Source organism: Anastrepha obliqua, chromosome 5 (assembly GCF_027943255.1).
Source record: "Anastrepha obliqua isolate idAnaObli1 chromosome 5, idAnaObli1_1.0, whole genome shotgun sequence".
Lineage (NCBI taxonomy): Eukaryota > Metazoa > Arthropoda > Insecta > Diptera > Tephritidae > Anastrepha > Anastrepha obliqua.
In genome coordinates this window covers 36542736-36566917 of record NC_072896.1, presented here as the reverse complement: position 1 = coordinate 36566917, position 24182 = coordinate 36542736, and the positions used below count along the sequence as shown (strand labels likewise).

Here is a 24182-nt window from a genome sequence, read left to right as displayed (position 1 = left end):
GCAAAGGTGGTAAAGGTTTGGGAAAAGGTGGCGCCAAACGTCATCGCAAAGTTTTACGTGATAACATCCAAGGTATCACTAAACCAGCTATTCGACGTTTAGCTCGTCGTGGTGGTGTAAAACGTATATCTGGTTTGATATATGAAGAAACTCGTGGTGTTTTAAAAGTATTTTTGGAGAATGTTATCCGTGATGCAGTTACCTATACTGAACATGCCAAAAGGAAAACAGTTACAGCTATGGATGTTGTGTACGCTTTAAAGAGACAAGGCCGTACTTTATACGGTTTCGGCGGTTAAATAATTTCTTGGGTACATATTTGAAAAACATAAACGGTCCTTTTCAGGACCACAATATTCTTTTAACAAAGATTCAAAATTTTGTACAATTAAAATTTTAAACAAACGCACAATTCTGATGTGATTCTATATTTGATGTGCACGAGTACATATGTACATACATACTCATTATACAATTAACACGTTCGCGGACGTGAATGCTATAGCAGTCATTTTTATAGTGATGCAAAATGACGTGAATGCTACAGCATTCAAATTTTAAAGCCAAGTTTTTTTCATTTAATTTCATGTAACTTTAAGTTTTTGTAATTAATATACATTTTAAAGTAATGACCACTTGATTCATTAAGTACTTTCATATACTTTCATCATTAAAATACGATGTTCTGACTACACTTATAATATATGTGTAATCAGATTTAGGATATTGCAACTAGTTTCAAAAATAATTGCCTGTCTATTTTTGCAGCTTCCAGAAATTTTTAGTGTCCGCGATCGTGTTAAATAGATTATGACTGTATTTTAACACCCAGGCCTCTAACCTGATATATTTAATTTTTAAATAATTTTTTTTCGCTACATACATAAATACAACTTTTTAAAAATATATATGTAGTTAAAATTATATTTTTATATTTATATTTATTTCTTTAACGTTGGAATACAATCATACTCTTACTACCTTTGCCTTTTGCCTTCGCCAAGCATACAAGTAGTATACTTGTATGTAAACACGTATGTACATATGGGAATTTTGTACCTTGCTTTGACATATATTGCAAATTTTTAAAGAAAAAGTTACATTTTTTTATTAATAACAATAATATTTAATTAATTAAATAAAAAATTTTGTATGCAGACATATGTATATATATAATATATATATATTGATTGATCAGTGAATATTTGAATTAATATCAAAAAATTAAGTATTATATTAAAATAAAATTTACATAATTCACATTAGTCAAATTTAATTATTTCATTACCATCATTCATTTCAACCAAAATTAAAGTTTTCAATATTCATCAAAATACTGGATTATTTCATGCATCCAACTAACGCCACTGAGAATTGCTCTGGTGATACCATTGAGATATTTAATTTTATTTTTTCAAACATATTATTTTAAGTAATATATAAAATAACCTGTTTAGATGATTGATAATTTGATATATTTTATATTTTCAATAGTTATAATTGATTTATATTAAGGAGTTTTAAGAAAATCGACTAAAACTAGCGAAAATTTAATATTTTGAGTACAAAGTTTCGACTAAAACACTCGTTACAAGAAAAATATTGATTTTATTCCAATTTAAGTATATTGATATGAAAGTGACTCATGCATACTATCGTTTTATATATAAATTTGTTGAATTAGTAAATTCAATGAATTTTAGTGAATTAAATAAATCTTAAAGTTTGTCATATAGAAGCACTAAATAGCACTGGAACGTGAAAATTTGATTATCATCTTTTCACTCTGCTTCTCAAATTTTGAAGGGAGTTAAACTACATATTGGATTCCAGAAATTCTCTTAATTTACCAGTGCTCTATTAGTGTAGTGCATACAGTGCATAAAGTGAGTGAAGTGTATAAAGTGTATAATACATACGTGGAATTTGAATTGAGGTTTTAATCTACAATATATAAATAAAGATGTCTGATTCAGTTGTTGTTGTGAATGTAAGCTCCCCAGTAGCTACTGCTGCTACTATTGCTGAAAAGAAAGTTGTTGCCAAAAAGGTTAAGGCAGCTAAACCCAAAAAGCCGTCGGTTGCCCCTACCCATCCACCAACACAACAAATGGTCGACGCATCAATTAAGAATTTAAAGGAACGTGGCGGTTCATCACTCTTGGCGATTAAGAAATATATTAGTGCGACATACAAATGTGATGCCCAAAAATTGGCACCATTCATTAAACGTTATTTGAAATCGGCTGTTACAAGTGGAAAACTAATTCAAACCAAAGGAAAAGGTGCGTCCGGTTCATTCAAACTATCAGTTGCAGCCAGTAAATCAAGCGAGGGAAAATTGAAATCAAAAGCCGTAAAATCAGCAGAGAAGAAGGCTAAAAAGAAGGCAGCAGATAGTGGTGCATCAAAGAAAAAATCATTGAGTAAAGTCAAAAAGGCGGCAAGTGGTGAGAAAAAGGTAAAAAAAGCTGTTGCCAGTAAGAAAACAGCTGAAAAGAAGAAAACTGAAAAGGCTACGGCGAAAGATGCAAAAAAGGGTGGTGCATTAAAAGTGAAACCAACTAAAGCCAAATCTGCAACTGCTAAGCCAAAAGCAGCTAAAGCAAAAGCAACTGCTGCTAAATCCAAGAAGTCTGCATCGAATAAAAAGCCAGCCGCAAAAAAACCTACAGCAGCAGGTAAAAAGTAAATAATTTACGGTGTTTGTAAGTGAGTTATAAACGGAACCTTCATGGTAAATTAATAATAAGCCCTTTTCAGGGCTACAAAATCTCTTAACAAAAAGATCAAAAGTGAATTTATTCCCTACAGTGTGTAGAAAACATTAAAAAAATAAAAACCAAGTAGTTCAACAAAATCATATTTAATTAATAGACTAATGAAACCATATGAATATATTCTTCAATATTAAGGAATTTTTAAATTAATTTCAATGTGCCAATATGCAGAGATATTAATCAACAGTTTTTTATCCTCTTTGTTAATTTATATTTTATGGCCCTGAAAAGGGCCTTGTTTTGTTAATATATTTATATACCATTAGTTCAGTTGGAAAAATTATTTGGAACTGGTATATTTGGTAACAGCTTTGGTACCTTCACTGACGGCATGTTTGGCCAATTCACCGGGCAAAAGTAAACGTACAGCAGTTTGAATTTCGCGACTGGTGATGGTTGAACGTTTGTTATAGTGAGCTAAACGCGACGCTTCCGCAGCAATGCGCTCAAAGATGTCATTCACAAAACTATTCATAATGCTCATGGCCTTGGATGAAATACCGGTATCAGGATGTACTTGTTTCAACACTTTATAGATGTAGATGGCATAACTTTCCTTCCTCTTACGCTTCTTTTTCTTATCATTTTTAGTAATATTCTTTTGAGCCTTACCGGCTTTCTTTGCTGCTTTTCCACTAGTTTTTGGCGGCATTTTAATTTCTTCACAACGTTGATGATATTTTATTTTCACTCGCACTATTTGTCACTTATTATACATACCATGTGTCTGGTGCAAGCTTAAGTGTACATTTGCCGACCAACTCTTCGGTGAGACAATACGAAGTAGTAGTATACGCACGATGCTCAACAGCACAGTACAGGGGTTGGTGCTCAGCATAGCGAAAAAGTATATAAGCAGCGCACATTTTGTGTATCAGTGAATAGTGTGCTTATACATTGAGTATAATACAGTAGAGTGCTTTGTCGTGTAGTGAAGTGAACAATCTATAGCAGTTAAAATGTCAGGCCGTGGTAAAGGTGGTAAAGTTAAGGGAAAGGCAAAGTCCCGTTCAAATCGTGCTGGTCTTCAATTTCCAGTTGGTCGTATTCATCGTTTGTTGCGCAAAGGCAATTATGCTGAGCGTGTTGGTGCCGGTGCTCCAGTTTATCTAGCTGCAGTTATGGAATATTTAGCAGCTGAAGTTCTTGAATTGGCTGGTAATGCTGCTCGTGATAACAAAAAGACAAGAATCATCCCACGTCATTTACAATTGGCCATCCGCAACGATGAAGAATTGAATAAATTGTTGTCTGGTGTAACTATTGCTCAAGGTGGTGTTTTGCCTAATATTCAAGCTGTACTTTTGCCAAAGAAGACCGAAAAGAAAGCATAAAGTGAAAAATATAGGCGAATTATAATTATAAATACCGACGCAAACAAACCGTCCTTTTCAGGACGACAAAATACATTTACAAAGAGATTTAAATAATTTTCCTAATAAATGTGTTATTTTTTCATACACTTAGACGCATGTATATTTGCGCCAAAACTGCGGCATATAAACTGGTTATGTATACATATTCATTCATACATGTGTATACATGCCTACAGGCTGTACTAAAAAACGCTCGTGTATAAATGATGTGGAGTAGACAAAGAAATGTATATGTATGTTTGTATGTGTGTACTACGTACATTAACGAAAACACAAAAATATCTACACATATATGTATACGCATAAATATTCCAATAACATTGTTGATCTTTTTCGTTTAACAAATTGTGGTCCTGAAAAGGACCATTTTTTAAAATAGTTTTCTTATTCATTTAATATTCTTAATAAAGAACGTGGCATCCCATTATGTGTATTATATTTTTATACATATTACCGAATTGCGCCAAAATTGCTGCTTTGCTGCTTATTAACTGGTTATGTGCGCATATACATACATAAACGTGTATACATGCATGCCGACTATACTTAAAAGCACACGAGTATAAACGATGTGGAGTAGATAAAGAACTGTACATGTACTACATACATTTACGAAAACACAAAAATATCTACACATATAGGTATGTATGTATATGCATAAATATTTCAATAAAATTTTTGATCTTTTTCGTTTAACAAATTGTGGTCCTGAAAAGGACCGTTTTTTCACAAGTTTTCCTATTGATTTAAGCACGTTCACCACGAATACGTCTGGCCAATTGAATATCTTTTGGCATAATTGTAACACGCTTAGCATGGATGGCACACAAATTGGTATCTTCAAAAAGACCAACCAAGTATGCTTCACTTGCTTCTTGTAGAGCCATAACAGCAGAACTTTGGAAACGTAGATCTGTTTTGAAATCTTGCGCTATTTCACGAACCAAGCGCTGGAATGGCAATTTGCGTATCAATAATTCGGTACTCTTTTGATAGCGACGAATTTCACGCAACGCCACTGTACCTGGACGATAACGATGTGGCTTTTTAACTCCACCAGTTGCTGGTGCACTTTTGCGTGCTGCTTTTGTCGCCAATTGTTTACGTGGTGCTTTTCCACCAGTCGATTTTCGGGCTGTTTGCTTTGTACGAGCCATTTTTCACTACTCACTTTTTTTTATTATTTGTCACACTGATTTGAACACTATAGAACACTGTACACTGTACACTGTACCTATAACAAATTGTATGACGTTCACAACCTAAGTAGCAATTCCAACTAATATGTTTCACAAGTCCATGTATTATGTAGGTATGTGTGTTGAAGCGAGATAGATGTATGGCGTACCTTTTGTCTTGTGTATAGCAGTTGTGAGATTTTGGTATAAATAGATGTGCTCTCGCTTCTGTTATTTCATTGGTGGTGAAGTGTTACAGTGTTAAAGTGTTAAATTCTTACTTGTGCAAATAGTAAATACTAAAAAATGACTGGTCGCGGCAAAGGTGGTAAAGGTTTGGGAAAAGGTGGCGCCAAACGTCATCGCAAAGTTTTACGTGATAACATCCAAGGTATCACTAAACCAGCTATTCGACGTTTAGCTCGTCGTGGTGGTGTAAAACGTATATCTGGTTTGATATATGAAGAAACTCGTGGTGTTTTAAAAGTATTTTTGGAGAATGTTATCCGTGATGCAGTTACCTATACTGAACATGCCAAAAGGAAAACAGTTACAGCTATGGATGTTGTGTACGCTTTAAAGAGACAAGGCCGTACTTTATACGGTTTCGGCGGTTAAATAATTTCTTGGGTACATATTTGAAAAACATAAACGGTCCTTTTCAGGACCACAATATTCTTTTAACAAAGATTCAAAATTTTGTACAATTAAAATTTTAAACAAACGCACAATTCTGATGTGATTCTATATTTGATGTGCACGAGTACATATGTACATACATACTCATTATACAATTAACACGTTCGCGGACGTGAATGCTATAGCAGTCATTTTTATAGTAATGCAAAATGACGTGAATGCTACAGCATTCAAATTTTAAAGCCAAGTTTTTTTCATTTAATTTCATGTAACTTTAAGTTTTTGTAATTAATATACATTTTAAAGTAATGACCACTTGATTCATTAAGTACTTTCATATACTTTCATCATTAAAATACGATGTTCTGACTACACTTATAATATATGTGTAATCAGATTTAGGATATTGCAACTAGTTTCAAAAATAATTGCCTGTCTATTTTTGCAGCTTCCAGAAATTTTTAGTGTCCGCGATCGTGTTAAATAGATTATGACTGTATTTTAACACCCAGGCCTCTAACCTGATATATTTAATTTTTAAATAATTTTTTTTCGCTACATACATAAATACAACTTTTTAAAAATATATATGTAGTTAAAATTATATTTTTATATTTATATTTATTTCTTTAACGTTGGAATACAATCATGCTCTTACTACCTTTGCCTTTTGCCTTCGCCAAGCATACAAGTAGTATACTTGTATGTAAACACGTATGTACATATGGGAATTTTGTACCTTGCTTTGACATATATTGCAAATTTTTAAAGAAAAAGTTACATTTTTTTATTAATAACAATAATATTTAATTAATTAAATAAAAAATTTTGTATGCAGACATATGTATATATATAATATATATATATTGATTGATCAGTGAATATTTGAATTAATATCAAAAAATTAAGTATTATATTAAAATAAAATTTACATAATTCACATTAGTCAAATTTAATTATTTCATTACCATCATTCATTTCAACCAAAATTAAAGTTTTCAATATTCATCAAAATACTGGATTATTTCATGCATCCAACTAACGCCACTGAGAATTGCTCTGGTGATACCATTGAGATATTTAATTTTATTTTTTCAAACATATTATTTTAAGTAATATATAAAATAACCTGTTTAGATGATTGATAATTTGATATATTTTATATTTTCAATAGTTATAATTGATTTATATTAAGGAGTTTTAAGAAAATCGACTAAAACTAGCGAAAATTTAATATTTTGAGTACAAAGTTTCGACTAAAACACTCGTTACAAGAAAAATATTGATTTTATTCCAATTTAAGTATATTGATATGAAAGTGACTCATGCATACTATCGTTTTATATATAAATTTGTTGAATTAGTAAATTCAATGAATTTTAGTGAATTAAATAAATCTTAAAGTTTGTCATATAGAAGCACTAAATAGCACTGGAACGTGAAAATTTGATTATCATCTTTTCACTCTGCTTCTCAAATTTTGAAGGGAGTTAAACTACATATTGGATTCCAGAAATTATCTTAATTTACCAGTGCTCTATTAATGTAGTGCATACAGTGCATAAAGTGAGTGAAGTGTATAAAGTGTATAATACATACGTGGAATTTGAATTGAGGTTTTAATCTACAATATATAAATAAAGATGTCTGATTCAGTTGTTGTTGTGAATGTAAGCTCCCCAGTAGCTACTGCTGCTACTATTGCTGAAAAGAAAGTTGTTGCCAAAAAGGTTAAGGCAGCTAAACCCAAAAAGCCGTCGGTTGCCCCTACCCATCCACCAACACAACAAATGGTCGACGCATCAATTAAGAATTTAAAGGAACGTGGCGGTTCATCACTCTTGGCGATTAAGAAATATATTAGTGCGACATACAAATGTGATGCCCAAAAATTGGCACCATTCATTAAACGTTATTTGAAATCGGCTGTTACAAGTGGAAAACTAATTCAAACCAAAGGAAAAGGTGCGTCCGGTTCATTCAAACTATCAGTTGCAGCCAGTAAATCAAGCGAGGGAAAATTGAAATCAAAAGCCGTAAAATCAGCAGAGAAGAAGGCTAAAAAGAAGGCAGCAGATAGTGGTGCATCAAAGAAAAAATCATTGAGTAAAGTCAAAAAGGCGGCAAGTGGTGAGAAAAAGGTAAAAAAAGCTGTTGCCAGTAAGAAAACAGCTGAAAAGAAGAAAACTGAAAAGGCTACGGCGAAAGATGCAAAAAAGGGTGGTGCATTAAAAGTGAAACCAACTAAAGCCAAATCTGCAACTGCTAAGCCAAAAGCAGCTAAAGCAAAAGCAACTGCTGCTAAATCCAAGAAGTCTGCATCGAATAAAAAGCCAGCCGCAAAAAAACCTACAGCAGCAGGTAAAAAGTAAATAATTTACGGTGTTTGTAAGTGAGTTATAAACGGAACCTTCATGGTAAATTAATAATAAGCCCTTTTCAGGGCTACAAAATCTCTTAACAAAAAGATCAAAAGTGAATTTATTCCCTACAGTGTGTAGAAAACATTAAAAAAATAAAAACCAAGTAGTTCAACAAAATCATATTTAATTAATAGACTAATGAAACCATATGAATATATTCTTCAATATTAAGGAATTTTTAAATTAATTTCAATGTGCCAATATGCAGAGATATTAATCAACAGTTTTTTATCCTCTTTGTTAATTTATATTTTATGGCCCTGAAAAGGGCCTTGTTTTGTTAATATATTTATATACCATTAGTTCAGTTGGAAAAATTATTTGGAACTGGTATATTTGGTAACAGCTTTGGTACCTTCACTGACGGCATGTTTGGCCAATTCACCGGGCAAAAGTAAACGTACAGCAGTTTGAATTTCGCGACTGGTGATGGTTGAACGTTTGTTATAGTGAGCTAAACGCGACGCTTCCGCAGCAATGCGCTCAAAGATGTCATTCACAAAACTATTCATAATGCTCATGGCCTTGGATGAAATACCGGTATCAGGATGTACTTGTTTCAACACTTTATAGATGTAGATGGCATAACTTTCCTTCCTCTTACGCTTCTTTTTCTTATCATTTTTAGTAATATTCTTTTGAGCCTTACCGGCTTTCTTTGCTGCTTTTCCACTAGTTTTTGGCGGCATTTTAATTTCTTCACAACGTTGATGATATTTTATTTTCACTCGCACTATTTGTCACTTATTATACATACCATGTGTCTGGTGCAAGCTTAAGTGTACATTTGCCGACCAACTCTTCGGTGAGACAATACGAAGTAGTAGTATACGCACGATGCTCAACAGCACAGTACAGGGGTTGGTGCTCAGCATAGCGAAAAAGTATATAAGCAGCGCACATTTTGTGTATCAGTGAATAGTGTGCTTATACATTGAGTATAATACAGTAGAGTGCTTTGTCGTGTAGTGAAGTGAACAATCTATAGCAGTTAAAATGTCAGGCCGTGGTAAAGGTGGTAAAGTTAAGGGAAAGGCAAAGTCCCGTTCAAATCGTGCTGGTCTTCAATTTCCAGTTGGTCGTATTCATCGTTTGTTGCGCAAAGGCAATTATGCTGAGCGTGTTGGTGCCGGTGCTCCAGTTTATCTAGCTGCAGTTATGGAATATTTAGCAGCTGAAGTTCTTGAATTGGCTGGTAATGCTGCTCGTGATAACAAAAAGACAAGAATCATCCCACGTCATTTACAATTGGCCATCCGCAACGATGAAGAATTGAATAAATTGTTGTCTGGTGTAACTATTGCTCAAGGTGGTGTTTTGCCTAATATTCAAGCTGTACTTTTGCCAAAGAAGACCGAAAAGAAAGCATAAAGTGAAAAATATAGGCGAATTATAATTATAAATACCGACGCAAACAAACCGTCCTTTTCAGGACGACAAAATACATTTACAAAGAGATTTAAATAATTTTCCTAATAAATGTGTTATTTTTTCATACACTTAGACGCATGTATATTTGCGCCAAAACTGCGGCATATAAACTGGTTATGTATACATATTCATTCATACATGTGTATACATGCCTACAGGCTGTACTAAAAAACGCTCGTGTATAAATGATGTGGAGTAGACAAAGAAATGTATATGTATGTTTGTATGTGTGTACTACGTACATTAACGAAAACACAAAAATATCTACACATATATGTATACGCATAAATATTCCAATAACATTGTTGATCTTTTTCGTTTAACAAATTGTGGTCCTGAAAAGGACCATTTTTTAAAATAGTTTTCTTATTCATTTAATATTCTTAATAAAGAACGTGGCATCCCATTATGTGTATTATATTTTTATACATATTACCGAATTGCGCCAAAATTGCTGCTTTGCTGCTTATTAACTGGTTATGTGCGCATATACATACATAAACGTGTATACATGCATGCCGACTATACTTAAAAGCACACGAGTATAAACGATGTGGAGTAGATAAAGAACTGTACATGTACTACATACATTTACGAAAACACAAAAATATCTACACATATAGGTATGTATGTATATGCATAAATATTTCAATAAAATTTTTGATCTTTTTCGTTTAACAAATTGTGGTCCTGAAAAGGACCGTTTTTTCACAAGTTTTCCTATTGATTTAAGCACGTTCACCACGAATACGTCTGGCCAATTGAATATCTTTTGGCATAATTGTAACACGCTTAGCATGGATGGCACACAAATTGGTATCTTCAAAAAGACCAACCAAGTATGCTTCACTTGCTTCTTGTAGAGCCATAACAGCAGAACTTTGGAAACGTAGATCTGTTTTGAAATCTTGCGCTATTTCACGAACCAAGCGCTGGAATGGCAATTTGCGTATCAATAATTCGGTACTCTTTTGATAGCGACGAATTTCACGCAACGCCACTGTACCTGGACGATAACGATGTGGCTTTTTAACTCCACCAGTTGCTGGTGCACTTTTGCGTGCTGCTTTTGTCGCCAATTGTTTACGTGGTGCTTTTCCACCAGTCGATTTTCGGGCTGTTTGCTTTGTACGAGCCATTTTTCACTACTCACTTTTTTTTATTATTTGTCACACTGATTTGAACACTATAGAACACTGTACACTGTACACTGTACCTATAACAAATTGTATGACGTTCACAACCTAAGTAGCAATTCCAACTAATATGTTTCACAAGTCCATGTATTATGTAGGTATGTGTGTTGAAGCGAGATAGATGTATGGCGTACCTTTTGTCTTGTGTATAGCAGTTGTGAGATTTTGGTATAAATAGATGTGCTCTCGCTTCTGTTATTTCATTGGTGGTGAAGTGTTACAGTGTTAAAGTGTTAAATTCTTACTTGTGCAAATAGTAAATACTAAAAAATGACTGGTCGCGGCAAAGGTGGTAAAGGTTTGGGAAAAGGTGGCGCCAAACGTCATCGCAAAGTTTTACGTGATAACATCCAAGGTATCACTAAACCAGCTATTCGACGTTTAGCTCGTCGTGGTGGTGTAAAACGTATATCTGGTTTGATATATGAAGAAACTCGTGGTGTTTTAAAAGTATTTTTGGAGAATGTTATCCGTGATGCAGTTACCTATACTGAACATGCCAAAAGGAAAACAGTTACAGCTATGGATGTTGTGTACGCTTTAAAGAGACAAGGCCGTACTTTATACGGTTTCGGCGGTTAAATAATTTCTTGGGTACATATTTGAAAAACATAAACGGTCCTTTTCAGGACCACAATATTCTTTTAACAAAGATTCAAAATTTTGTACAATTAAAATTTTAAACAAACGCACAATTCTGATGTGATTCTATATTTGATGTGCACGAGTACATATGTACATACATACTCATTATACAATTAACACGTTCGCGGACGTGAATGCTATAGCAGTCATTTTTATAGTGATGCAAAATGACGTGAATGCTACAGCATTCAAATTTTAAAGCCAAGTTTTTTTCATTTAATTTCATGTAACTTTAAGTTTTTGTAATTAATATACATTTTAAAGTAATGACCACTTGATTCATTAAGTACTTTCATATACTTTCATCATTAAAATACGATGTTCTGACTACACTTATAATATATGTGTAATCAGATTTAGGATATTGCAACTAGTTTCAAAAATAATTGCCTGTCTATTTTTGCAGCTTCCAGAAATTTTTAGTGTCCGCGATCGTGTTAAATAGATTATGACTGTATTTTAACACCCAGGCCTCTAACCTGATATATTTAATTTTTAAATAATTTTTTTTCGCTACATACATAAATACAACTTTTTAAAAATATATATGTAGTTAAAATTATATTTTTATATTTATATTTATTTCTTTAACGTTGGAATACAATCATACTCTTACTACCTTTGCCTTTTGCCTTCGCCAAGCATACAAGTAGTATACTTGTATGTAAACACGTATGTACATATGGGAATTTTGTACCTTGCTTTGACATATATTGCAAATTTTTAAAGAAAAAGTTACATTTTTTTATTAATAACAATAATATTTAATTAATTAAATAAAAAATTTTGTATGCAGACATATGTATATATATAATATATATATATTGATTGATCAGTGAATATTTGAATTAATATCAAAAAATTAAGTATTATATTAAAATAAAATTTACATAATTCACATTAGTCAAATTTAATTATTTCATTACCATCATTCATTTCAACCAAAATTAAAGTTTTCAATATTCATCAAAATACTGGATTATTTCATGCATCCAACTAACGCCACTGAGAATTGCTCTGGTGATACCATTGAGATATTTAATTTTATTTTTTCAAACATATTATTTTAAGTAATATATAAAATAACCTGTTTAGATGATTGATAATTTGATATATTTTATATTTTCAATAGTTATAATTGATTTATATTAAGGAGTTTTAAGAAAATCGACTAAAACTAGCGAAAATTTAATATTTTGAGTACAAAGTTTCGACTAAAACACTCGTTACAAGAAAAATATTGATTTTATTCCAATTTAAGTATATTGATATGAAAGTGACTCATGCATACTATCGTTTTATATATAAATTTGTTGAATTAGTAAATTCAATGAATTTTAGTGAATTAAATAAATCTTAAAGTTTGTCATATAGAAGCACTAAATAGCACTGGAACGTGAAAATTTGATTATCATCTTTTCGCTCTGCTTCTCAAATTTTGAAGGGAGTTAAACTACATATTGGATTCCAGAAATTATCTTAATTTACCAGTGCTCTATTAATGTAGTGCATACAGTGCATAAAGTGAGTGAAGTGTATAAAGTGTATAATACATACGTGGAATTTGAATTGAGGTTTTAATCTACAATATATAAATAAAGATGTCTGATTCAGTTGTTGTTGTGAATGTAAGCTCCCCAGTAGCTACTGCTGCTACTATTGCTGAAAAGAAAGTTGTTGCCAAAAAGGTTAAGGCAGCTAAACCCAAAAAGCCGTCGGTTGCCCCTACCCATCCACCAACACAACAAATGGTCGACGCATCAATTAAGAATTTAAAGGAACGTGGCGGTTCATCACTCTTGGCGATTAAGAAATATATTAGTGCGACATACAAATGTGATGCCCAAAAATTGGCACCATTCATTAAACGTTATTTGAAATCGGCTGTTACAAGTGGAAAACTAATTCAAACCAAAGGAAAAGGTGCGTCCGGTTCATTCAAACTATCAGTTGCAGCCAGTAAATCAAGCGAGGGAAAATTGAAATCAAAAGCCGTAAAATCAGCAGAGAAGAAGGCTAAAAAGAAGGCAGCAGATAGTGGTGCATCAAAGAAAAAATCATTGAGTAAAGTCAAAAAGGCGGCAAGTGGTGAGAAAAAGGTAAAAAAAGCTGTTGCCAGTAAGAAAACAGCTGAAAAGAAGAAAACTGAAAAGGCTACGGCGAAAGATGCAAAAAAGGGTGGTGCATTAAAAGTGAAACCAACTAAAGCCAAATCTGCAACTGCTAAGCCAAAAGCAGCTAAAGCAAAAGCAACTGCTGCTAAATCCAAGAAGTCTGCATCGAATAAAAAGCCAGCCGCAAAAAAACCTACAGCAGCAGGTAAAAAGTAAATAATTTACGGTGTTTGTAAGTGAGTTATAAACGGAACCTTCATGGTAAATTAATAATAAGCCCTTTTCAGGGCTACAAAATCTCTTAACAAAAAGATCAAAAGTGAATTTATTCCCTACAGTGTGTAGAAAACATTAAAAAAATAAAAACCAAGTAGTTCAACAAAATCATATTTAATTAATAGACTAATGAAACCATATGAATATATTCTTCAATATTAAGGAATTTTTAAATTAATTTCAATGTGCCAATATGCAGAGATATTAATCAACAGTTTTTTATCCTCTTTGTTAATTTATATTTTATGGCCCTGAAAAGGGCCTTGTTTTGTTAATATATTTATATACCATTAGTTCAGTTGGAAAAATTATTTGGAACTGGTATATTTGGTAACAGCTTTGGTACCTTCACTGACGGCATGTTTGGCCAATTCACCGGGCAAAAGTAAACGTACAGCAGTTTGAATTTCGCGACTGGTGATGGTTGAACGTTTGTTATAGTGAGCTAAACGCGACGCTTCCGCAGCAATGCGCTCAAAGATGTCATTCACAAAACTATTCATAATGCTCATGGCCTTGGATGAAATACCAGTATCGGGATGTACTTGTTTCAACACTTTATAAATGTAGATGGCATAACTTTCCTTCCTCTTACGCTTCTTTTTCTTATCATTTTTAGTAATATTCTTTTGAGCCTTACCGGCTTTCTTTGCTGCTTTTCCACTAGTTTTTGGCGGCATTTTAATTTCTTCACAACGTTGATGATATTTTATTTTCACTCGCACTATTTGTCACTTATTATACATACCATGTGTCTGGTGCAAGCTTAAGTGTACATTTGCCGACCAACTCTTCGGTGAGACAATACGAAGTAGTAGTATACGCACGATGCTCAACAGCACAGTACAGGGGTTGGTGCTCAGCATAGCGAAAAAGTATATAAGCAGCGCACATTTTGTGTATCAGTGAATAGTGTGCTTATACATTGAGTATAATACAGTAGAGTGCTTTGTCGTGTAGTGAAGTGAACAATCTATAGCAGTTAAAATGTCAGGCCGTGGTAAAGGTGGTAAAGTTAAGGGAAAGGCAAAGTCCCGTTCAAATCGTGCTGGTCTTCAATTTCCAGTTGGTCGTATTCATCGTTTGTTGCGCAAAGGCAATTATGCTGAGCGTGTTGGTGCCGGTGCTCCAGTTTATCTAGCTGCAGTTATGGAATATTTAGCAGCTGAAGTTCTTGAATTGGCTGGTAATGCTGCTCGTGATAACAAAAAGACAAGAATCATCCCACGTCATTTACAATTGGCCATCCGCAACGATGAAGAATTGAATAAATTGTTGTCTGGTGTAACTATTGCTCAAGGTGGTGTTTTGCCTAATATTCAAGCTGTACTTTTGCCAAAGAAGACCGAAAAGAAAGCATAAAGTGAAAAATATAGGCGAATTATAATTATAAATACCGACGCAAACAAACCGTCCTTTTCAGGACGACAAAATACATTTACAAAGAGATTTAAATAATTTTCCTAATAAATGTGTTATTTTTTCATACACTTAGACGCATGTATATTTGCGCCAAAACTGCGGCATATAAACTGGTTATGTATACATATTCATTCATACATGTGTATACATGCCTACAGGCTGTACTAAAAAACGCTCGTGTATAAATGATGTGGAGTAGACAAAGAAATGTATATGTATGTTTGTATGTGTGTACTACGTACATTAACGAAAACACAAAAATATCTACACATATATGTATACGCATAAATATTCCAATAACATTGTTGATCTTTTTCGTTTAACAAATTGTGGTCCTGAAAAGGACCATTTTTTAAAATAGTTTTCTTATTCATTTAATATTCTTAATAAAGAACGTGGCATCCCATTATGTGTATTATATTTTTATACATATTACCGAATTGCGCCAAAATTGCTGCTTTGCTGCTTATTAACTGGTTATGTGCGCATATACATACATAAACGTGTATACATGCATGCCGACTATACTTAAAAGCACACGAGTATAAACGATGTGGAGTAGATAAAGAACTGTACATGTACTACATACATTTACGAAAACACAAAAATATCTACACATATAGGTATGTATGTATATGCATAAATATTTCAATAAAATTTTTGATCTTTTTCGTTTAACAAATTGTGGTCCTGAAAAGGACCGTTTTTTCACAAGTTTTCCTATTGATTTAAGCACGTTCACCACGAATACGTCTGGCCAATTGAATATCTTTTGGCATAATTGTAACACGCTTAGCATGGATGGCACACAAATTGGTATCTTCAAAAAGACCAACCAAGTATGCTTCACTTGCTTCTTGTAGAGCCATAACAGCAGAACTTTGGAAACGTAGATCTGTTTTGAAATCTTGCGCTATTTCACGAACCAAGCGCTGGAATGGCAATTTGCGTATCAATAATTCGGTACTCTTTTGATAGCGACGAATTTCACGCAACGCCACTGTACCTGGACGATAACGATGTGGCTTTTTAACTCCACCAGTTGCTGGTGCACTTTTGCGTGCTGCTTTTGTCGCCAATTGTTTACGTGGTGCTTTTCCACCAGTCGATTTTCGGGCTGTTTGCTTTGTACGAGCCATTTTTCACTACTCACTTTTTTTTATTATTTGTCACACTGATTTGAACACTATAGAACACTGTACACTGTACACTGTACCTATAACAAATTGTATGACGTTCACAACCTAAGTAGCAATTCCAACTAATATGTTTCACAAGTCCATGTATTATGTAGGTATGTGTGTTGAAGCGAGATAGATGTATGGCGTACCTTTTGTCTTGTGTATAGCAGTTGTGAGATTTTGGTATAAATAGATGTGCTCTCGCTTCTGTTATTTCATTGGTGGTGAAGTGTTACAGTGTTAAAGTGTTAAATTCTTACTTGTGCAAATAGTAAATACTAAAAAATGACTGGTCGCGGCAAAGGTGGTAAAGGTTTGGGAAAAGGTGGCGCCAAACGTCATCGCAAAGTTTTACGTGATAACATCCAAGGTATCACTAAACCAGCTATTCGACGTTTAGCTCGTCGTGGTGGTGTAAAACGTATATCTGGTTTGATATATGAAGAAACTCGTGGTGTTTTAAAAGTATTTTTGGAGAATGTTATCCGTGATGCAGTTACCTATACTGAACATGCCAAAAGGAAAACAGTTACAGCTATGGATGTTGTGTACGCTTTAAAGAGACAAGGCCGTACTTTATACGGTTTCGGCGGTTAAATAATTTCTTGGGTACATATTTGAAAAACATAAACGGTCCTTTTCAGGACCACAATATTCTTTTAACAAAGATTCAAAATTTTGTACAATTAAAATTTTAAACAAACGCACAATTCTGATGTGATTCTATATTTGATGTGCACGAGTACATATGTACATACATACTCATTATACAATTAACACGTTCGCGGACGTGAATGCTATAGCAGTCATTTTTATAGTGATGCAAAATGACGTGAATGCTACAGCATTCAAATTTTAAAGCCAAGTTTTTTTCATTTAATTTCATGTAACTTTAAGTTTTTGTAATTAATATACATTTTAAAGTAATGACCACTTGATTCATTAAGTACTTTCATATACTTTCATCATTAAAATACGATGTTCTGACTACACTTATAATATATGTGTAATCAGATTTAGGATATTGCAACTAGTTTCAAAAATAATTGCCTGTCTATTTTTGCAGCTTCCAGAAATTTTTAGTGTCCGCGATCGTGTTAAATAGATTATGACTGTATTTTAACACCCAGGCCTCTAACCTGATATATTTAATTTTTAAATAATTTTTTTTCGCTACATACATAAATACAACTTTTTAAAAATATATATGTAGTTAAAATTATATTTTTATATTTATATTTATTTCTTTAACGTTGGAATACAATCATACTCTTACTACCTTTGCCTTTTGCCTTCGCCAAGCATACAAGTAGTATACTTGTATGTAAACACGTATGTACATATGGGAATTTTGTACCTTGCTTTGACATATATTGCAAATTTTTAAAGAAAAAGTTACATTTTTTTATTAATAACAATAATATTTAATTAATTAAATAAAAAATTTTGTATGCAGACATATGTATATATATAATATATATATATTGATTGATCAGTGAATATTTGAATTAATATCAAAAAATTAAGTATTATATTAAAATAAAATTTACATAATTCACATTAGTCAAATTTAATTATTTCATTACCATCATTCATTTCAACCAAAATTAAAGTTTTCAATATTCATCAAAATACTGGATTATTTCATGCATCCAACTAACGCCACTGAGAATTGCTCTGGTGATACCATTGAGATATTTAATTTTATTTTTTCAAACATATTATTTTAAGTAATATATAAAATAACCTGTTTAGATGATTGATAATTTGATATATTTTATATTTTCAATAGTTATAATTGATTTATATTAAGGAGTTTTAAGAAAATCGACTAAAACTAGCGAAAATTTAATATTTTGAGTACAAAGTTTCGACTAAAACACTCGTTACAAGAAAAATATTGATTTTATTCCAATTTAAGTATATTGATATGAAAGTGACTCATGCATACTATCGTTTTATATATAAATTTGTTGAATTAGTAAATTCAATGAATTTTAGTGAATTAAATAAATCTTAAAGTTTGTCATATAGAAGCACTAAATAGCACTGGAACGTGAAAATTTGATTATCATCTTTTCACTCTGCTTCTCAAATTTTGAAGGGAGTTAAACTACATATTGGATTCCAGAAATTATCTTAATTTACCAGTGCTCTATTAATGTAGTGCATACAGTGCATAAAGTGAGTGAAGTGTATAAAGTGTATAATACATACGTGGAATTTGAATTGAGGTTTTAATCTACAATATATAAATAAAGATGTCTGATTCAGTTGTTGTTGTGAATGTAAGCTCCCCAGTAGCTACTGCTGCTACTATTGCTGAAAAGAAAGTTGTTGCCAAAAAGGTTAAGGCAGCTAAACCCAAAAAGCCGTCGGTTGCCCCTACCCATCCACCAACACAACAAATGGTCGACGCATCAATTAAGAATTTAAAGGAACGTGGCGGTTCATCACTCTTGGCGATTAAGAAATATATTAGTGCGACATACAAATGTGATGCCCAAAAATTGGCACCATTCATTAAACGTTATTTGAAATCGGCTGTTACAAGTGGAAAACTAATTCAAACCAAAGGAAAAGGTGCGTCCGGTTCATTCAAACTATCAGTTGCAGCCAGTAAATCAAGCGAGGGAAAATTGAAATCAAAAGCCGTAAAATCAGCAGAGAAGAAGGCTAAAAAGAAGGCAGCAGATAGTGGTGCATCAAAGAAAAAATCATTGAGTAAAGTCAAAAAGGCGGCAAGTGGTGAGAAAAAGGTAAAAAAATCTGTTGCCAGTAAGAAAACAGCTGAAAAGAAGAAAACTGAAAAGGCTACGGCGAAAGATGCAAAAAAGGGTGGTGCATTAAAAGTGAAACCAACTAAAGCCAAATCTGCAACTGCTAAGCCAAAAGCAGCTAAAGCAAAAGCAACTGCTGCTAAATCCAAGAAGTCTGCATCGAATAAAAAGCCAGCCGCAAAAAAACCTACAGCAGCAGGTAAAAAGTAAATAATTTACGGTGTTTGTAAGTGAGTTATAAACGGAACCTTCATGGTAAATTAATAATAAGCCCTTTTCAGGGCTACAAAATCTCTTAACAAAAAGATCAAAAGTGAATTTATTCCCTACAGTGTGTAGAAAACATTAAAAAAATAAAAACCAAGTAGTTCAACAAAATCATATTTAATTAATAGACTAATGAAACCATATGAATATATTCTTCAATATTAAGGAATTTTTAAATTAATTTCAATGTGCCAATATGCAGAGATATTAATCAACAGTTTTTTATCCTCTTTGTTAATTTATATTTTATGGCCCTGAAAAGGGCCTTGTTTTGTTAATATATTTATATACCATTAGTTCAGTTGGAAAAATTATTTGGAACTGGTATATTTGGTAACAGCTTTGGTACCTTCACTGACGGCATGTTTGGCCAATTCACCGGGCAAAAGTAAACGTACAGCAGTTTGAATTTCGCGACTGGTGATGGTTGAACGTTTGTTATAGTGAGCTAAACGCGACGCTTCCGCAGCAATGCGCTCAAAGATGTCATTCACAAAACTATTCATAATGCTCATGGCCTTGGATGAAATACCGGTATCAGGATGTACTTGTTTCAACACTTTATAGATGTAGATGGCATAACTTTCCTTCCTCTTACGCTTCTTTTTCTTATCATTTTTAGTAATATTCTTTTGAGCCTTACCGGCTTTCTTTGCTGCTTTTCCACTAGTTTTTGGCGGCATTTTAATTTCTTCACAACGTTGATGATATTTTATTTTCACTCGCACTATTTGTCACTTATTATACATACCATGTGTCTGGTGCAAGCTTAAGTGTACATTTGCCGACCAACTCTTCGGTGAGACAATACGAAGTAGTAGTATACGCACGATGCTCAACAGCACAGTACAGGGGTTGGTGCTCAGCATAGCGAAAAAGTATATAAGCAGCGCACATTTTGTGTATCAGTGAATAGTGTGCTTATACATTGAGTATAATACAGTAGAGTGCTTTGTCGTGTAGTGAAGTGAACAATCTATAGCAGTTAAAATGTCAGGCCGTGGTAAAGGTGGTAAAGTTAAGGGAAAGGCAAAGTCCCGTTCAAATCGTGCTGGTCTTCAATTTCCAGTTGGTCGTATTCATCGTTTGTTGCGCAAAGGCAATTATGCTGAGCGTGTTGGTGCCGGTGCTCCAGTTTATCTAGCTGCAGTTATGGAATATTTAGCAGCTGAAGTTCTTGAATTGGCTGGTAATGCTGCTCGTGATAACAAAAAGACAAGAATCATCCCACGTCATTTACAATTGGCCATCCGCAACGATGAAGAATTGAATAAATTGTTGTCTGGTGTAACTATTGCTCAAGGTGGTGTTTTGCCTAATATTCAAGCTGTACTTTTGCCAAAGAAGACCGAAAAGAAAGCATAAAGTGAAAAATATAGGCGAATTATAATTATAAATACCGACGCAAACAAACCGTCCTTTTCAGGACGACAAAATACATTTACAAAGAGATTTAAATAATTTTCCTAATAAATGTGTTATTTTTTCATACACTTAGACGCATGTATATTTGCGCCAAAACTGCGGCATATAAACTGGTTATGTATACATATTCATTCATACATGTGTATACATGCCTACAGGCTGTACTAAAAAACGCTCGTGTATAAATGATGTGGAGTAGACAAAGAAATGTATATGTATGTTTGTATGTGTGTACTACGTACATTAACGAAAACACAAAAATATCTACACATATATGTATACGCATAAATATTCCAATAACATTGTTGATCTTTTTCGTTTAACAAATTGTGGTCCTGAAAAGGACCATTTTTTAAAATAGTTTTCTTATTCATTTAATATTCTTAATAAAGAACGTGGCATCCCATTATGTGTATTATATTTTTATACATATTACCGAATTGCGCCAAAATTGCTGCTTTGCTGCTTATTAACTGGTTATGTGCGCATATACATACATAAACGTGTATACATGCATGCCGACTATACTTAAAAGCACACGAGTATAAACGATGTGGAGTAGATAAAGAACTGTACATGTACTACATACATTTACGAAAACACAAAAATATCTACACATATAGGTATGTATGTATATGCATAAATATTTCAATAAAATTTTTGATCTTTTTCGTTTAACAAATTGTGGTCCTGAAAAGGACCGTTTTTTCACAAGTTTTCCTATTGATTTAAGCACGTTCACCACGAATACGTCTGGCCAATTGAATATCTTTTGGCATAATTGTAACACGCTTAGCATGGATGGCACACAAATTGGTATCTTCAAAAAGACCAACCAAGTATGCTTCACTTGCTTCTTGTAGAGCCATAACAGCAGAACTTTGGAAACGTAGATCTGTTTTGAAATCTTGCGCTATTTCACGAACCAAGCGCTGGAATGGCAATTTGCGTATCAATAATTCGGTACTCTTTTGATAGCGACGAATTTCACGCAACGCCACTGTACCTGGACGATAACGATGTGGCTTTTTAACTCCACCAGTTGCTGGTGCACTTTTGCGTGCTGCTTTTGTCGCCAATTGTTTACGTGGTGCTTTTCCACCAGTCGATTTTCGGGCTGTTTGCTTTGTACGAGCCATTTTTCACTACTCACTTTTTTTTATTATTTGTCACACTGATTTGAACACTATAGAACACTGTACACTGTACACTGTACCTATAACAAATTGTATGACGTTCACAACCTAAGTAGCAATTCCAACTAATATGTTTCACAAGTCCATGTATTATGTAGGTATGTGTGTTGAAGCGAGATAGATGTATGGCGTACCTTTTGTCTTGTGTATAGCAGTTGTGAGATTTTGGTATAAATAGATGTGCTCTCGCTTCTGTTATTTCATTGGTGGTGAAGTGTTACAGTGTTAAAGTGTTAAATTCTTACTTGTGCAAATAGTAAATACTAAAAAATGACTGGTCGCGGCAAAGGTGGTAAAGGTTTGGGAAAAGGTGGCGCCAAACGTCATCGCAAAGTTTTACGTGATAACATCCAAGGTATCACTAAACCAGCTATTCGACGTTTAGCTCGTCGTGGTGGTGTAAAACGTATATCTGGTTTGATATATGAAGAAACTCGTGGTGTTTTAAAAGTATTTTTGGAGAATGTTATCCGTGATGCAGTTACCTATACTGAACATGCCAAAAGGAAAACAGTTACAGCTATGGATGTTGTGTACGCTTTAAAGAGACAAGGCCGTACTTTATACGGTTTCGGCGGTTAAATAATTTCTTGGGTACATATTTGAAAAACATAAACGGTCCTTTTCAGGACCACAATATTCTTTTAACAAAGATTCAAAATTTTGTACAATTAAAATTTTAAACAAACGCACAATTCTGATGTGATTCTATATTTGATGTGCACGAGTACATATGTACATACATACTCATTATACAATTAACACGTTCGCGGACGTGAATGCTATAGCAGTCATTTTTATAGTGATGCAAAATGACGTGAATGCTACAGCATTCAAATTTTAAAGCCAAGTTTTTTTCATTTAATTTCATGTAACTTTAAGTTTTTGTAATTAATATACATTTTAAAGTAATGACCACTTGATTCATTAAGTACTTTCATATACTTTCATCATTAAAATACGATGTTCTGACTACACTTATAATATATGTGTAATCAGATTTAGGATATTGCAACTAGTTTCAAAAATAATTGCCTGTCTATTTTTGCAGCTTCCAGAAATTTTTAGTGTCCGCGATCGTGTTAAATAGATTATGACTGTATTTTAACACCCAGGCCTCTAACCTGATATATTTAATTTTTAAATAATTTTTTTTCGCTACATACATAAATACAACTTTTTAAAAATATATATGTAGTTAAAATTATATTTTTATATTTATATTTATTTCTTTAACGTTGGAATACAATCATACTCTTACTACCTTTGCCTTTTGCCTTCGCCAAGCATACAAGTAGTATACTTGTATGTAAACACGTATGTACATATGGGAATTTTGTACCTTGCTTTGACATATATTGCAAATTTTTAAAGAAAAAGTTACATTTTTTTATTAATAACAATAATATTTAATTAATTAAATAAAAAATTTTGTATGCAGACATATGTATATATATAATATATATATATTGATTGATCAGTGAATATTTGAATTAATATCAAAAAATTAAGTATTATATTAAAATAAAATTTACATAATTCACATTAGTCAAATTTAATTATTTCATTACCATCATTCATTTCAACCAAAATTAAAGTTTTCAATATTCATCAAAATACTGGATTATTTCATGCATCCAACTAACGCCACTGAGAATTGCTCTGGTGATACCATTGAGATATTTAATTTTATTTTTTCAAACATATTATTTTAAGTAATATATAAAATAACCTGTTTAGATGATTGATAATTTGATATATTTTATATTTTCAATAGTTATAATTGATTTATATTAAGGAGTTTTAAGAAAATCGACTAAAACTAGCGAAAATTTAATATTTTGAGTACAAAG

The 24182-nt window shown here is 32.8% G+C and overlaps 8 protein-coding genes across 8 annotated transcripts; 4 read left to right on the top strand and 4 right to left on the bottom strand.

The window, feature by feature from the left end:
• Positions 1 to 3060: 3060 nt before the first annotated feature.
• LOC129248282 (histone H2B) lies at positions 3061 to 3432 on the bottom strand. Its single transcript, XM_054887769.1, has one exon. It carries the CDS (start codon positions 3430 to 3432, stop codon positions 3061 to 3063), a length of 372 nt encoding a protein of 123 aa, XP_054743744.1.
• A 259-nt stretch (positions 3433 to 3691) lies between these two features.
• Positions 3692 to 4147, top strand: LOC129247418 (histone H2A). Its single transcript, XM_054886537.1, has one exon. It carries the CDS (start codon positions 3740 to 3742, stop codon positions 4112 to 4114), a length of 375 nt encoding a protein of 124 aa, XP_054742512.1. The 5' UTR covers positions 3692 to 3739; the 3' UTR covers positions 4115 to 4147.
• Positions 4148 to 8713: 4566 nt separating this feature from the next.
• LOC129248087 (histone H2B) lies at positions 8714 to 9085 on the bottom strand. Its single transcript, XM_054887522.1, has one exon. The coding sequence runs from the start codon at positions 9083 to 9085 to the stop codon at positions 8714 to 8716; it is 372 nt and encodes a 123-aa protein (XP_054743497.1).
• Positions 9086 to 9344: 259 nt separating this feature from the next.
• Positions 9345 to 9800, top strand: LOC129247417 (histone H2A). Its single transcript, XM_054886536.1, has one exon. The coding sequence runs from the start codon at positions 9393 to 9395 to the stop codon at positions 9765 to 9767; it is 375 nt and encodes a 124-aa protein (XP_054742511.1). The 5' UTR covers positions 9345 to 9392; the 3' UTR covers positions 9768 to 9800.
• A 4566-nt stretch (positions 9801 to 14366) lies between these two features.
• On the bottom strand, positions 14367 to 14738 carry LOC129248286 (histone H2B). The gene has a single exon (XM_054887773.1). It carries the CDS (start codon positions 14736 to 14738, stop codon positions 14367 to 14369), a length of 372 nt encoding a protein of 123 aa, XP_054743748.1.
• A 259-nt stretch (positions 14739 to 14997) lies between these two features.
• Positions 14998 to 15453, top strand: LOC129247421 (histone H2A). Its single transcript, XM_054886548.1, has one exon. It carries the CDS (start codon positions 15046 to 15048, stop codon positions 15418 to 15420), a length of 375 nt encoding a protein of 124 aa, XP_054742523.1. The 5' UTR covers positions 14998 to 15045; the 3' UTR covers positions 15421 to 15453.
• A 4566-nt stretch (positions 15454 to 20019) lies between these two features.
• LOC129248274 (histone H2B) lies at positions 20020 to 20391 on the bottom strand. Its single transcript, XM_054887760.1, has one exon. It carries the CDS (start codon positions 20389 to 20391, stop codon positions 20020 to 20022), a length of 372 nt encoding a protein of 123 aa, XP_054743735.1.
• Positions 20392 to 20650: 259 nt separating this feature from the next.
• Positions 20651 to 21106, top strand: LOC129247424 (histone H2A). Its single transcript, XM_054886551.1, has one exon. The coding sequence runs from the start codon at positions 20699 to 20701 to the stop codon at positions 21071 to 21073; it is 375 nt and encodes a 124-aa protein (XP_054742526.1). The 5' UTR covers positions 20651 to 20698; the 3' UTR covers positions 21074 to 21106.
• Positions 21107 to 24182: the final 3076 nt, after the last annotated feature.

Bases quoted from the DNA above. Each gene is read 5' to 3' on its own strand.
- LOC129248282 (XM_054887769.1), bottom strand. From the start codon at position 3,432: ATGCCGCCAAAAACTAGTGGAAAAGCAGCAAAGAAAGCCGGTAAGGCT.
- LOC129247417 (XM_054886536.1), top strand. From the start codon at position 9,393: ATGTCAGGCCGTGGTAAAGGTGGTAAAGTTAAGGGAAAGGCAAAGTCC.
- LOC129248087 (XM_054887522.1), bottom strand. From the start codon at position 9,085: ATGCCGCCAAAAACTAGTGGAAAAGCAGCAAAGAAAGCCGGTAAGGCT.
- LOC129247424 (XM_054886551.1), top strand. From the start codon at position 20,699: ATGTCAGGCCGTGGTAAAGGTGGTAAAGTTAAGGGAAAGGCAAAGTCC.
- LOC129248274 (XM_054887760.1), bottom strand. From the start codon at position 20,391: ATGCCGCCAAAAACTAGTGGAAAAGCAGCAAAGAAAGCCGGTAAGGCT.
- LOC129247418 (XM_054886537.1), top strand. From the start codon at position 3,740: ATGTCAGGCCGTGGTAAAGGTGGTAAAGTTAAGGGAAAGGCAAAGTCC.
- LOC129248286 (XM_054887773.1), bottom strand. From the start codon at position 14,738: ATGCCGCCAAAAACTAGTGGAAAAGCAGCAAAGAAAGCCGGTAAGGCT.
- LOC129247421 (XM_054886548.1), top strand. From the start codon at position 15,046: ATGTCAGGCCGTGGTAAAGGTGGTAAAGTTAAGGGAAAGGCAAAGTCC.